The following is a 15524-nucleotide window of genomic DNA, read 5'->3' as shown; positions in this document are numbered from 1 at the left end:
TTTTACGGTTTTCGTTAAAGACTTCAACACTCAGCTGCTGATGGGCAAAGGTGGAAAGCAAATGTCTTCCAAATGCTCAGGCAATGAAAAAATGTTCTGGTGATTGTCACCTAAAGCATGCTCCTCTGTGTACAACAGTAACCAGAAGTTCATTTTCTTTTTTTTTTTTTGTTTCCATGTTTTTTGCTTGTTTGTTTTTCTGAATGGAGTCTTACTCTGTCTCCCAGGCTGGAGTGCAATGGTGCGATCTCAGCTCACTGGAACCTTCACCTCCCGGTTCAAGCGATTCTCCTGCCTCAGCCTCCTGAGTAGCTGAGATTATAGGTGCCTGCCACCACGCCTGGCTAATTTTTTTCTATTATTAGTAGAGACAGGGTTTTACCATGTTGGCCAGGCTGGTCTCGAACTCCTGACTTCAAATGATCCACCCGCCTCGGCCTCCTAAAGTGCTGGGATTACAGGTGTGAACCACTGCGCCCAGCCTCATGTGTTTTTATAGGACTAAATTGTTTCTCCTCTTTCTTTTCTGGCAGATAACAGTTAAATTTCAAAGGCATTTGCTATCAGTAGGTGTGTTCCACAAACCCAGTTCTTCATTGTTTTTAGTCTTTCTCAACTTTTCCTTCACCTTCATACTTGACATGAAAGCAAGAGAGCATGTGGGTGCAATTTCAACTGAAGGAAGCCTCAGTTTGCAATTGCTGGTAATCAAAAGTATCCTGAAGCTGCCACTCCGGTCTTAAAGAGCAAGATGTCAGAGACAATGCTCTATACCAGCTTACTGCATCATCTCTGACATGAATGGACCACTGTTTAAGCCTGATACTGTTTAAGGTTTTGTTTGTAGGTTAAAAACAAAATGATATCTTTACAAGTTCAATAGAGAGGACCTAGTTTTTCAACAAAATAATTCTCAAAAAATGTTTTTAAACATTTCTTTTTCTAAGATGAAGGCTTTTCACAAATTATTATTGATAGGCATATATCAATTATGGGATCAGGGTAGGAATGCATACAGTGATTTATGAGACAGTTTATTTTCCAGGCAGCTTTTAGTCTTCTTATGGAACCTGTCCTTGGAATGTTCTTAACTGAGGTCTGTATCCTTTTGAGAACTGTATGATGGGTATGGACCAGTCAGCCAGAAAAATGTGTATCTATGTACAATTTGGGTACAGTGCCTGGAAAGTTCAAGGAACACTGACATCCTTGGTGAACATCCCAGGAGAAGGGGATACACCAGCCCTTGGTTAAGAAGTCTTGTTTTTGAGCCTAGGCTATTAAGAAGTTTAGATGATTTCCCATCCTTAAATGACACTCAAGCTTAACTCATCTCTTGCCACCAAATTCTAAATCTAGCTTTCCAAATACCTACTAGGAACAGGTTTCTTAAGATACTTAATTACTTTCCAGTCTCCTCATACAGTCTGGGCAGAAAAGTGTAAGGGGAGCGTCTCTAGCTGCCATTCTCCTTTCACTGTGGTTTAGGGGAGCTCATTGCATAATGATCACCAACCGCCTGTTGAGTTGCTCCATCTGCTGGATGGACCCCGATCTCCGCATGCCATCCAGGGTGGCTGCTGCCGTCGGACGCTGCCAGGTGGTTGTGCGGTTCACGTGGTCCACATAAAAGACCCGCCCGTGGCTGTCAATTCGAGCTTCCCAGTCTAGTGTTTAATAAGAAGGCAAAAAGAAAAATCAAGGACAAACTACTGACCCATGTGAAACGCATACAACTTCCAGGTCTTCTGCAGGTAGAACTCACCATTGGTTCATGGCTGCAGGCCAGACCCTGCCCACAGCACCTGCCACGACTTCTGGGACACTGGCATGAACTCAGGAGCTCAGAAAACAGTTTAATGAACTCGGACTCTCTGCTGGGCCATATTAAACAGTAACTGTTGTTCCTTGACCAAGACCTATGTTAAAATTCTAATACTTTCTTTCTTTTTTTTTTCTTTTTGAAGCAGAGTCTTGCTCTGTCACCCAGGCTGGAGTGCAGTGGTAGGATCTTGGCTCACTGCAACCTCCACCTCCTGGGTTCGAGCAATTCTCCTGACTCAACCTCCCAAGTAGCTGGGATTACAGGTGCCAGCCACCAGGTCCGGCTAAGTTTTGTATTTTTTAGTAGAGATAGGGTTTCACCATGTTGGCCATGGTTGACCAGGCTGGTCTCGAACTCCTGACCTCAGGTGATCTGTCCATCTCAGCCTCCCAAAGTGCTGGGATTACAGGCATGAGTCATCATACCCGGCCAAAATTCTAATAATTTCTAAAGAGAAAATCTAATGTTTAATGAATTTATTTCTTTAGAAATGTCCATCCCCACTGTCACTCTTGTTGGCTACTCAAACGACAGCTGTGGAAGACTGGAGTATCCTCCAGTGAGAGCTGACACTGTGATGCTGGAGAACACTTTCTTTGCTAAGTCTGGGTTCAGTGGAGAGAAGAATGGCCCTCAGATTAAAACCAGTTTTAACTACTGTTCTAAAATCTTGGATCTGCGAATTTAGATGACCTCTGTCTTATAGTTAGCAAACTTAATCAATTGCCTTTCCTCTTGAGTGGATGAATGGAAGGAAATGATTGTTAGGGTTTCAAAACAGCCTTTTGATAAGTTGTTAATTAACAGTGTATATCCAACCTGCAGTTGTCAAATATCTCTGGCCACCAAACCAAACCAGTAACTAGGAAGTACCCTTTTGTTGATAAATAACCATCCCAAACAGTAGAGGGAGCCCGAGATAAAGAAAAGTTCCCTTGCTTCCCAAATTAAAAACAAAAGAAAACAAAAATAGAAAACAAAAAGGTGGAAGCATGGATGAGTCACTACATAATACAGGCAGGGGCTGCGTTGGGGTGAGGTGGGTGGAAAAGAGCTGGAAGCAATGTATTCACATTTGAGCGAAACATAGAAGAGCAATGCCTGCTGTACAGAGATGGCCAAAGCTTTCAGATTCCACACATCACATTGTGGAAATAGCAGCAGTGTGATAAAGTTATGCTGAAAATACACAAGACTAAAGAAGAAGAAAAAGCAAAAATGTCCGCAAAAGGAGGAAAACCATCCAGCCTTTTCAGTGAGAAAAGCCATAGCTTTTGGGAGTAGGTCAGATATTAACAGTTCCATTGAAAACTTATCATTCAGGTAATGACATAGCAACTCTCAATTTTTTAAGGGAAAAAATATATTTGGCATATTTATTGTTTTATATGTACATAGTATATCTGTTTGTGGCATTATGGCTTATGCCTGACCTGATGGATTGTCAAGTAATGCCCAGTAAAAACCAAAGTACCCCCAAACACCAAACTTAACTTATGAGAGAAACTGAAGGAAAGATGTAGGCAGATTGTATAAATATGTGCTAGGAGGTTTTGATTAAAATTGATCTAATGATTATCTAATGATAATCCAGCTGTCAAGTGTTAGGTGTAAATGGTAATTAGCTCATGGATGAAATTGTATATACATATAATTACTAGGTAATTACTCTTGATCTAGAAACTTAAACATTTTAATGGATCCCAAACTAATATTAGTAAAAGCAATAGGACAACTATTTTTCTTGAGTCCAACATGACTGTCTTCCAACAAAAAATGACCATTAGTCTTTGAAGAGCATTGTGCAATTTAATTCAACTGAACAAACTATGTAGCACTCACTCTGAACTAGAGACCGTGCCAGGTCCTGAGGACACAGAGCTGAGTGACACGTGACCCTGCCTCCAGGAACCTACAGTAAAGAAAGGGGTCCTTTGCAGACAAAGGTTGGGTTTTATAAATTAAGGGAAAAAGCTAGAAAATGAAGTTGCAATAATGATAATTTATCACCACATGCTTCAATTCCTCATGGAAAAGTGTAGTAAACCCAACAGCTGGGCTCTTTTGTCAATACATTAAATATCTGGAATGTATTGTGCTAATTATATACTCATACTTATTCAGAAAATCATCGCTAAGTGTAATCAGAAATCATGTACATGTTTTCTGGATTGCTTTGTAAAGAATTTGCTTTCACATATTTTATAACCAAAGGAAATAAATTCCAAATGGAACTTCAGGCATCAGCATGACTTGAAGGGCTCAGCACTGTGATGCCATGGGTTTGTCTAAAGACCACCTGAAAACAGTACCTTCATGATGCTGGTGCAAGTTATAGCAGTGCAGGTCAGGTCAATTCATTTGAGACTGTAGGATCTATTGCACACTAAATTATATGTTCTCCACAAAGTCCAAGAACAATGTAGAACCTGATCATGTGTCATACTTAGTTATTATATTAATGAAAACCTATACAACTGTACATTTTGAATAATTTTAACAAATGCCATATTATTGCATAGTCTAGACCTTTCTCTTGAACTTCAGAGTCACACATCCAATTTCCTTCTTGACATTACTACCTGGATGACATCTCAAATACAAGATGATCGAAACCAAGTATCGGATCCTTCCCACCAAAACCTGCTCTGCCTGCAGCCTTTCCTACCCATCTCAGTTGAAGGCAACTCCATCTCTGTAGGTTGAAACTCTGAGGTCATTTTTGATACCTATCTTTCTCTCACATCCATATCCAATCTGTCGTCAAAGCTACCTTTAAAATATATGTCCAGAATCAGACCACTCCTCACCACTTCCACTGCTCCCACCCTGGCCCAAGCTACACTATTGTTTGTCACCTGGGTTACTGCATAAAGACATAACTTACGTTGAATCTCATGCTTCTATCCTTCCTTTTCCCAATTCATTCCCTACACAGCAACCAGGGCAAACTTTTCAAAACCTGAGGCAGACAATGTCACTTCTCTGCTGAAAACTCTACAATGTCCTCCTTTCATTCAGAGTAAAAGTCAAAGCCTTTAAGTGGTTTACAAGGCCCTGGGTGATCTGGGCCTTGCTAGTTCCCTAACTGCATCACCTGCTGCCTTCTCCCTTCCTCAGTCTGCTCCAGACGCACTGGTCTCCTGTTCCTTAAACCCCACCAGGGTGTTTCCACCTCCCAATTGGCAGTGGCCGTTCTCTGTGCCTGCAAAGCTCTTCCTGCCCAACACTTGCAAGGATAACTCTCTTAACCTTCAGGTGTTGTCTTCTCAATGAAGCCTATTCTCACCACTTGTTTTAAAATTGCAAACCAGCCACCACCACACGAACTCAGAGATCCCTCACCCTGGTCTATTTTTGCTTTTCCATAGCATCTCCTATGCTAGGCCAGTCCCTTTTTAATTATTGTTTGCTAATCTGTCTTCCAGACTAGACTGTAAGCATCATGAGGGCAGGAATCTTTGTTTTGCTTACCCACAATAGTACCTAGCACAGGGTAAACATTCAATAAATATTTGTTGAATGAATGACTATCAGCAATAAGGTAATTCTTGTACTATTTGAGATTATTTAACAATATTCAGTTGGTAGGATTCATTACCAGTTTTTCTAAGGTCTTTCACTGTTATATGGATAGAAAATTGAAAAGTATCTGGAGAAATTTGTTCTCTTTATTGAAAGTGGCTTATATAAAGTAATTATTTTACAATGGATTTATATACAATCATTTATCATTTATAATATTGCATGTATAACTAGTTATCTGTACTGCACAGATTCGAAGTAGATTCATGCATTGAAAGGTTATTTGTTGTGGGGAAAGCGTCCCTTTCCTGGAGATAACATGTTATACATATTTTTCAATTAAGTGTTACTTAGGAAGTATTTATAGTGATGCTAAAATTTTACTATTCATTTATGGAATGTCCATAAATCAGTGTATAAAGAAAGAAAGAAATCAGGCATCAAAAGTTCAAGGACATGATGTTTGGCTTGGCCCCTGAAAAACAAATATTGTGTTTCTTTAAGTTAGTCCACATATCAAAGATGTTCTTTGATTTCTCACCAATAAATTACAATTGAATAGGGAGAGGAGTGGTATTCTGGTAAAGTACAGCACATTACCAAGAACAGATGAATTAAGAAATAAGCACTTGTCCTTTTGAAAACTGTAACTGCTTCATGTAAGCACGGGCAAAAGAATGTAAAGAAACGCTGGTTCCTTGCATTCTGGAAAGATTTTGTAGTTGTAAAATCTATCAAATCTTACATATTATCTCTGCTTGAAAAATAAGTCAAAACTGAAACAGAGATGTTCCAGAATTCATGAACATATGTGATGCTAAGTGAATACATAATGTCTGGGGTATTGAATTCTTCCTATAAATTTATTAAATGGAGTATTATGAAGTTAAAGCTAGAATGGTATCTAGAGACTATCTAGGTCAAACCTTTCATTTAGCAGATGAAGACATTTAATTTTTAAAATTTTACAAATGAGAAAACTAAGTCTCTGAGAGATTAAATGAATTTCCCAAGTTCAGATGACTAGTTAATTATTAATTACATACTATTAGTTACCAGGAGAAACTGACATTGAATGCTATCTTAAAGATGATATTTTGCCTGGCAACCCCTAAGAACTGCAGAAGAAATGTGAAGCTATTACCTATGGATGCAAGTTATAGTAAGGAAAGTACAAGTTCATGTGTCCAGATGGGTTGAAGTTGTTTTAACATATGGAGATGCTTGTGATGTAACAGATCCAATGGAGAACAATAGGATTATTCTATCTTGAACTGCAATTTTAAATATAAAATGTAAAATTTGGGACTTAAAGGTCATGAACAGTTTGCAAAGACTAGTCAAGTGTAATAAAGAAACGCTCTCCATTTCAGAAGCTGAGAGGCGCTGAAAACACAGTGTTCTCTCTTCAAGATCACATGGTGAAACGACTAGTCAAAAAAACAAACTAAAAACCCAAAAAACCCCACCAGTTTTTAGAGAAGGTGTCATATTGGTTTTTGTTAACAGTGTAAGGCACGGAGTTGGGAAAGACTTTAGATGTTTACACACAAATTCATACTGACCTGCTTAGACTTGATAGGAAGAGTTAAGACACAGATTTTAAAAACTAAAGCTTACTTGGTGGAAGAGGCTCATCGATTGTTGGGTAGTGATGATGTTCAGGCCTCAGGGAAGGAAGCTGGCTTACTGGCTGGGAATTATGGAGTATAGGACATTCACCTACGGACAAGATAGTCAATACATTCAAATTCATTCACTGCTGTGGCAACATCATCAAAAAAGCATGACTGTAAAACTAAGTACCACAAGAAACAACCCCAAAGAGCGGGAAATCCATTTGTGTGTGTGTCAGTTTGCTACATTCACAGTCATTCATGAGAGGGGGAAATATTTTTTTAAAAAAGAAGAAAATCCAAACACTTCATAACTAATGATCTGTGCCACACAGTCCAATATGTAGGATTTGCGTCTGATTCTGTAATGACCCGAATTTCCTGAATCAGAAGGTGGCACCAGAAAGGAACACAAGAGAAAATTAGCAGAGCCTGATTGCAGCCCAGTGGAGGAAATAGGCCTGTTTGAGGGAAATGCAGCGTTTTATAAGGTTCCATAAAAGTTCCTTGGGCTTGTGCAAAATGGCACCTCCTTACTTGGATAGGTTTCATCACAGGGCTGCCGAAAGGCTGTTTTTCAGATTTTTGAGGGGAATGAATTCTTAGATGCTACCTTTCCAAGACAGGTCAAGGAGCTGGCAAGCCAAGAATGTAATGTAAATTCCTGTAGTAGGAAAGCTGGAGGCTGGGGGGTAGGTGAGGGGAGCCAAGGTGCTGAGGGGCCTCAGAACTGTCTAGATTATTTTGAGGAGAAATCAGACAAGCCAGGGTGCTCCGGAAAGAGGAAAGGACAAGAGACAAAGGAAGTAGATAAAAAGCAGAAAGATGGTGACAGGAAAGCTCAAAACATAGAAATGGGAAAGAAGGAGGAAGAAAGACAGACACGGAGAAAGTTTAGAAATAAACATATCCACAGGATGCATGCCTCAGATTATTAAAAGGAAACCTACAACAGACATAGCTTATATTGTTCTCAGTTCAGACTTATAACGAACTGAACAATGTTCTGAAGTGGTGTCCTCAGGCATGTAGAGCAGCCATGCAGAAGGCAGGCCTGCAGCACCAGCTGCTTGGGTCACATAATCAGAGGCCTGTGCTCTTGATCTTTGCAGAGTGAGAAGGGCCCAGGACAAAGGATGTCCCTTTTTCAGACGGTTCCTCCTGCCTCACACCGTGCTGGTTTTCTTGCAAAAGCCTTCAAGGGCCAGAGGGCAAGGGTCAGGCCTTTTCCTTCTTCTGTCCTCTGCTGATGCAAATAGCAAGTGTTCCTTTATCCCTTGGGTGAAAAAGGAGAGAGACTGAAAAATGGTGGTCAAATGGTTGTAGGATCTCAAATGCTGAATATTTCCTAGAATATCCACACATGGAAAGGATGATTATTTCTTCTCACTCTAGTTCTATAGAACTGATCAAAAATAAAAATAAATTAATTAGGAAGAAAGGTGGGTTTAATTTTGTGATTTAATTCCTAGAGCTAACTGGCAACCAGAAGTAGAGATATATTCAGGAACAAAGGGTCCTTTTAAATGTTAAATATAGAATATTATTTGTTGAGCAAATTCTGGTATGTTACTCAAATCCTCTGGGTCCTTGGAGACGCTAATGGAAAACAATGAAGGTTCCTCTCATGCCGGCACCCAGTTCATTGTGGACAGACTGCTGTTTCAAAGATGGGCTCTGTGTTTAAGTGGATACCACACTCATGTTTGTTTGTATATGTGCTTAGTGTCAGAAATTAAACAAAACCACGGTACAGTTGTTATGTCATCAGCTGCTGCATTTTTAATTTAGTTTCTTTAAAAACAACGATAGACTTACCTCTTGAAATTAAGGCAACCAATCAGGTTAATTACTCCTCCAAGCTAGTGGAAATACAATACTGTCGACTGCCTGGGGTTAATGGAGCTGATCCCACCTGCTTGTGAACCCCAAGCAAATGCAATGATGTGACCGACATATCTCAGCCGACTGAATGGATGGAGGCACTGAAGAAGCAAGCAGTTCTATTCTGCACAAGGACAGGGCTCCACATCATCACCCTTGCCTCAAACACAAAGCAAGTGTTGAAACCCGCCAGAACCTCCCAGAAAGAGATCTATTCCTCAGCTAAAAGCAAGCGACATCCTTTTAAATTCCCTTCTGTTTATAAATTATGTGACCTAATTGTAGAGAAAGATAGGTTGCCCCGCATATTATTTGAAGCAAAGTGATTTGTACCTAATAATGTGAAAATGTCCCTTGAATTATAAAGTACAGGAAATGCAAATTCAAAGGATTGTTTTAGATGCTTTATACAACATCATTTAAACAGCTACCCTCATGCTTGTCCGCCTGGGAAGAACCCTCACTTGGTGGGAGGCAGAGTGCTTTTGTAGTATAATCTCATTCAATTTTCCCAACAACTCGTTGAGGGAGATTCTATAATTATACCCATTTTGCACATGAGGAAACTGAGGCACAGAGCAGCTAGGTAACTTGGCAAGGAAGTGGGAAGACTGTATATAAATCCAAGAGGCCTGACTCCAGGGCCTGAACTCATACCCATGACATTATACTACTCTTTTCATTCGTCTGCAGAAGGTCTTTTAAGAACTATTTTAAATTGAACTTTTAAAAAGGAGCTATTCATAGAGGGAAATGAAGCAAAAAGTATGAAAAGAATACTAGCCCATATAGTTGTCAGTTCAGACTTAGAAGAGCGTTCCTCTATAAATTGTTGCCACCTCATCTATGTGGGCACGTGGACAACAAATCCACATGAGTTAATCTAATGCAGTTTCTCTCTCTCTCTTTTTTTTTTTTGACTGAGTTCTGCTTTTGTTGCCCAGTCTGGAGTGCAATGGTGCGATCTCGGCTCACTGCAACCTCTGCCTCCTGGGTTCCAGTGATTTTCCTGCCTCAGCCTCCCAAGTAGCTGAGATTACAGTTGCCTGCCACCATACCCAACTAATTTTTTGTATTTTTTTAAATGGAGATGGGGTTTCACCCTGTTGGCCAGGCTGGTCTTGAACTCCTGACCTCAGGCGATCCACCCACCTCGGCCTCCCAAAGTGCTGGGACTACAGGCATGAGCCAACACACCCAGCCACCTAATGCAGTTTCTACAGTAAAGGAATTTGCAGTCTTGGAAGTCAAGGCGAAAGAGCAACAGGGATTTTTATGGAAGCAGAGGTCACCCACACAATCACATATCAGGCAGGTCATGTCAAAGCCCTGCTTTCTTGAAGCACCTGCTGTTGTGAAGCCTGGTGGCAAGTGAGGGACAGTCCCACAATGCAGACACTCTTAGCTCGGGGACTCACTGCTGAAGGGGGAAGGCTGGCTGGGAAGAAGTCACATGCCAGCACGTGCATGGCCTTCAGGAGATCAAGAGACCCCTTGGGAATCTTTGTATTTCCCCTTGTGATCGCCATAGTGAAGCACGTAGGTGCTTCTTAACCTTTTCTGTGTTTACACGCTGCAGAGTTCAGGAACTTAGACATTTCTTTAGAAACTGCCAATGCCAATGCAGAGATGTCCACTGTGGCCCTGAAACACTTTCTGCGCTTCCACCTGCTAGACTGTTCCGCCTCTCTCTCAACGGCAGGGATGTGACTCTTTTGTTCGTCAAACATGCTTTTATATAAATCTACACTGAGCCAAGTTTCAACTGACCATGTGTAGATTATCTCCCAACATGGGGGCCAAAAGACTGTGCACTAAAACAGGGTTGTATGGTTCTGAGCTAAGAAAAGTGTTAGTACACTTTTCAGTACTAAAAGCTTTTTAGTGAGAACAGTTACTTAATTTTTTAACTCTTGACCCACAAAGTCTAAAATATTTACTATCTGGCTCTTCATAGAAAAAATTTGCAGACCTCTGTAACTCAACATCCCTGCCAGCTCCTACGTGTGCCTTTTATGTGGGAATCCCCCAATCTCCCTTTGTTGTATTCTTTTTAACTATGCTGTAATTATTGAGTAATGTCCATACATCACCTGATGCCAATCCATTTTCCCGTGCCCAGTGCATTACATCTGGCCTAGAATAAAGGAAGTCCTCAAAACATCCTTGTGACAGAAAGGCATTTCCCATTCCCTTCTCCTCACAAGAGGGATTTTCCATCCCACTCCTTGTGGGTGCCTTTCCATGCTGTGTTTGACCTTTCTGCCTATGTTTCTTTTTCTCTACCAATTTCCTTGCGTTTCTCATTTTTGCACGTGCCACCTTCTCTCACTCTTTTTCTGAAATGTAGAAGCGGGCATTATTGAATACTTAAAATTATTTTTTTAATGCTCACTTTAGCTCCTGTTCAAAAAAGTCTGTAGGCACCTCAGCCTACAATTGTTTAGGTGCTAAGAATTCAAACATAAAGAAACACAACTCTGGCCCTTGATGAGCTTACAATCTAGAGAAAATACCCCGCCTTTTGTTGGAGGCTAATTTCAACAGCAGAACAGCAAAATAGCAGAGGCTATGTTTTTCTCTTTAAAACAACTGAATTATTTCATATTATTATGTGACTTCTCAATTTTTTTTTTTCCCAGTCATACCACTGTCACTTTACTGGAAGACAATTCCCACTCCTGGATAAGGAAATGCAAATTAATTTCACATATAATTCCACAGGCATGACTAAGAAAGAACATCTTTGGTTAAAACACAGAATATGTTTTAAAACTAATGGTGGCAGCTTTTGGATTCGATTCTTATTGGAAACAAAGTGATTTATACACAATCATGTTATTTTCCCTTTCATTAGCCAACAACAACAACAACAAAACAAAACCAACAGTAATAACAAGAATTGAGTGGACATAAATAATGACAAATATATGTAGGCTAGACATATCTACATGTATGTACATGGGCTAGTTGAATTCTAAAACAGAGGTAAAATCTGTTCTTCAACTAATATTAACATCTATTGCTAATCTTCCATGTGCTTTGAAAGTCAGCAGATATTTACACATTATCCATTTAATGTAGATAGATTATTTCCCACATATATCATTTGATACTAGTCTTGGGGCTCTGGCTGCTGTCAAGACTAGGATAACATGTACACTAACCACTTCTGGTGATTAGTTGAAACAAACATAGAAGCACACATACAAGTGCACGCTCACATCCAACCAGTCATAATTCCTGGTGTGTATCGGAGACATGGTGGCGTGTCAGCTACTCACAGTCATCTATACTCAAACACAGATACACATGCACACATATATGTACAAGACAGGCATACATTGCCCCAGCAACCCCGTTTGACACCGATCCCTCGCCCCTCTTGTTTTTAAACTGTTGGTGACACCTTTGTCCCCCTGACGGTCCTATTCTCACTCTGATCAGGTTTGAGGTCTAACCTTCTCTCCGATTGCTTGGACCTGCCACGGGGGATTCCAGACCTTCCGGGGTTCTTTCCACGTGCCCGCTAGGGGCGGCCAGCTCGTCTTGCCACGGCCCAGCGCCGTTCGTGGACTCCGGGTCCAGCTCAGGGCTCTGCATGGAGTCGGGCACTGACTCGAACGCGCTGTTCTCCTCCTCCTCGTCATCTTGTGAGGAGAAGACCGTGCTCTCGGAGATCTTGGCGCTGTCTACGGAGGAGAAGCGCGTGTGGCTGGCGAACCTGTTGCCGTTGTAGCAGGAGGGGCTGTAGCAGGAGGCGCTGTAGCACGAGCTGCTGTAGCAGGACGTGCTGTAGCACGAGGAGCTGTAGCACGAGGGGCTGCAGCAGGACGCGTCACAGCCCTCGCAACTGTGGTCCCCGCCTTGCCTGGGGCTGGAGTCGCTCTCGCTGCCGGTGCTGGGGTGCGTGTCGCCATCCTGGGCCGCGCCATTGGCCAGGCTGGAGAAGTGGCCCCCGGAGTGGCCAGGGTGCGCCATGCCTGGAGTAGCCCCCTCGGGCTCTTCTCTGTCCTCTTCCAGGGCAGACGGGTCAGCGGCCACCGTGTCCACCTCGCTGAGCCCATCCTTCTCCGAGGAGTCCTTGAGGGTAGACTCCTCCTCCGCGCCGTCCTCCTCCTCTGCCGCGCTGCCGCCCTGGGCCGAGGGCATGCTGTGCAGCAGGGTGTGGATGCGGATGTAGTGTGTCCGCGGGGTCTCGGGGTCCCCGCAGGCTGACGCGATCACTGTCTCCAGCTCAGACACAGGCAAGGAGCAGGGCCTGCTTTTTCTCTTCACCGAGGCCCGCAGCTGCAGCCTGCCCTCTCCCTGCTCCAGGGTGGACACATCTCCCTCCTCCTCCTGCTCCTTCTCTTCTTCCCTTCCAGCCCGGCTCTGTGTCGTTGCTTCCTCCTCTAAGGGCTCCTCCTCGGTACTGGCTGGTGCTTCACCGTCTTCCAGCAGCAGTGCTGACGCCTCCTCACCCAGGTCCAGCTGCTCCGCCAGCTCTTCCGCACTGGGGGCAAGCTGGATGTCCTTTTGCACCTGGGCCAGGAGGTCCCCAGCCCCTTCAGGTCCCACAGAGACCATGCCCTGGTCTCCTGCCTCCCTGATGACTGCTGCTTCCTCAGCAGGTCTGGAAAGCTCCATGCTTTGGTTCCCTGGACCATCCAGGACACTGCCCTCACCCAGCTGCTCTGGTTTCCAGCTCTCGGAGGACTCTGGTGCCTCAGACCGAGGTTCCCCACTGCTGCTTTCCATCAGGTTGTTCATGGGGCTGTCCTCAATCGGGGCTGACTCAGGCTCAGTACTCAGGGAAATCTCCTCGTCATCTGCTGGTAGGAAGAAAAATATGTCATTTCTCCCAGAAGAGAGCACTGTGGTGTTAGGATACCCTGTGGGACATGTAAGCCATCACTAAGGGATTTCTACATTAGGATACTGAATGTCGATTGATGAGGGTTCCTCACTGGCCAGAGCTCTAGTGAAAAATTCTGTCTTGCTATGTTAACAACAACTTGCAGTCATGGATATATTTCCGAAATCTGTTTCAAGGGAATTCATGTTTTGGTTAAAATGCCCGAAGCCTAGCACTAATCCAGTTCTGGGCACACAGTAGGTGCTCAGCAGTGTTTGCCACATGGAATGACTTCCAGGGATGAGGGTAGTAGTGGTGTTATTTATAGCTCCTTGATGATTCTATTTAGTTAATTGCATTTGCTCAGAATGTTTCCTATGCTTAGGTCCTGCAGGGTGGCATAAGGGGTAAGTGGTATTCTCATGCAACCAGAGAGAAGAAAAAGGCTGGATGAAGAATGGGAACAATCAGAGTCATTCAATATCTCAGGCTGGAAAGTTCCCAACATTCAGAGTTTATTCCAATTTGAAAAAAAAAAAAACAAGGTCTTCACCCTAAGCAGCCATTCAAGGGGTAGTAGCCAGTGTTTAACTCTACCTTCCTGCAGTTCTTCTACTGGATTCCTGCCCATTTCAAATGCACTAGTGCAATTCACTAAAGAAAATCAGTCCCTATGGTGAGCTATAAAGCTGTCCTTATGGCTACACCAAAGGACGAGTCAGTTGTATTCTTAGAATATAGAAACAGGCTGAATTTGAAAAGACGAAACAGTCAAGGTGTTTTCTTACAATCTAAGTTGTATAGTGGCATAGGAAAGTACACCTGGAGTTTAACGAGTGGGTAGTGATAAACTCCAGGCTTTAAGTTCTTAAGAGCTTCATTAGACTTAACAGCAACTTGTAAATGGTCCAGGAGGTACTAACAGTTCTCAGTGTGATCTATATTGAGATGTATGGGGGCTACAGAAGAAGAGCAAAAGTAGAATTATGAGGCATATTATCATTCGTATTTTGAAATCTGTTTAGCATTAAATGGAATATTGGATGATTCTGGAGTTTTCTGTCCTATTTATACTTTTCATGTTTTTCTGTGATATTATAAAAATTCATTGCACAATTATAGTTCTTCAACATGACATACTTCAGCAACTGGCTAGTCTATATCTAGTTACTAGGTAGAAAGATGTTTCACGTTCATTCATTCATTCATGTATGTGATGATTAAACACCTATGTGGGTGCTGGGAGTAGGATGATAAATAAGACAGAGCTCTCTATCCATGTTGGCCTCATTGTTAATCTTCAGTCCACTGTCTAACCTCTACCTTTGGGTCACTAGAATGAAGAGAATCTTCTCCATCAGAGGGACAGCAACCTGGCTTCCAGAATAGATCACTGGCTTCTGGGCCTCAAATGGAGAAGAGAGAGAACCACAAAACCTAGGATATGTCTGGAGAGAACCATGGTTATTGTATTTTAGAGAAAGGAACCATACTTATGACACTAGCCTAGGACAAGACATGAAGTTCATGCTGAAAATACCTGGGTGGATGGAGGAAGTGATCTCAAATCGGAATTGCAGCTGTCCACTCACATGATCTGTTGGAAGCCTGCGGCCAAGTGTGTAGCTGACCACCCTATCCCTAGAAGGAAATAAGCACCATCACAGTTCTGGTCAATACCTCTCCTCCTAATGACCATGCAGTGTGCTTTCTACACCAGTGGGTGAGGCAGGCAAGCCCAGGGAAGTCCTGATGTGCTCAACAGCAATACAAAACTGTAAGGAAGTCCTTATCGAATACAGATGCCCCTCGACCTACCGTGGATTACGACCTGATA

At 42.5% G+C, this 15524-nt stretch overlaps 1 protein-coding gene across 4 annotated transcripts in view; it reads right to left on the bottom strand.

Annotated features, from left to right (window-relative positions):
• Window positions 1-15524, bottom strand: part of HECW1 (HECT, C2 and WW domain containing E3 ubiquitin protein ligase 1) — a 441946-nt gene that overhangs the window by 108280 nt on the left and 318142 nt on the right. For 3 of the 4 annotated variants that reach the window (XM_033193922.1, XM_033193923.1, XM_033193926.1), the window contains 4 exons: window positions 15228-15328; window positions 12312-13664; window positions 6971-7072; window positions 1517-1667 (listed from right to left, as the gene is read on the bottom strand). In XM_033193922.1, coding sequence (XP_033049813.1) covers window positions 1517-1667; window positions 6971-7072; window positions 12312-13664; window positions 15228-15328 — 1707 coding nt within the window. The remainder of the gene's footprint in view (window positions 1-1516; window positions 1668-6970; window positions 7073-12311; window positions 13665-15227; window positions 15329-15524) is intronic. The other variant, XM_033193924.1, reaches the window with a different exon arrangement.

This window comes from Trachypithecus francoisi, unplaced genomic scaffold (assembly GCF_009764315.1).
Source record: "Trachypithecus francoisi isolate TF-2019V2 unplaced genomic scaffold, Tfra_2.0 Lachesis_group4, whole genome shotgun sequence".
Classification (NCBI taxonomy): Eukaryota; Metazoa; Chordata; class Mammalia; order Primates; family Cercopithecidae; genus Trachypithecus; species Trachypithecus francoisi.
Note: the sequence above shows the minus strand (reverse complement) of the source record. Positions and strands in the feature narration are given on the sequence as shown.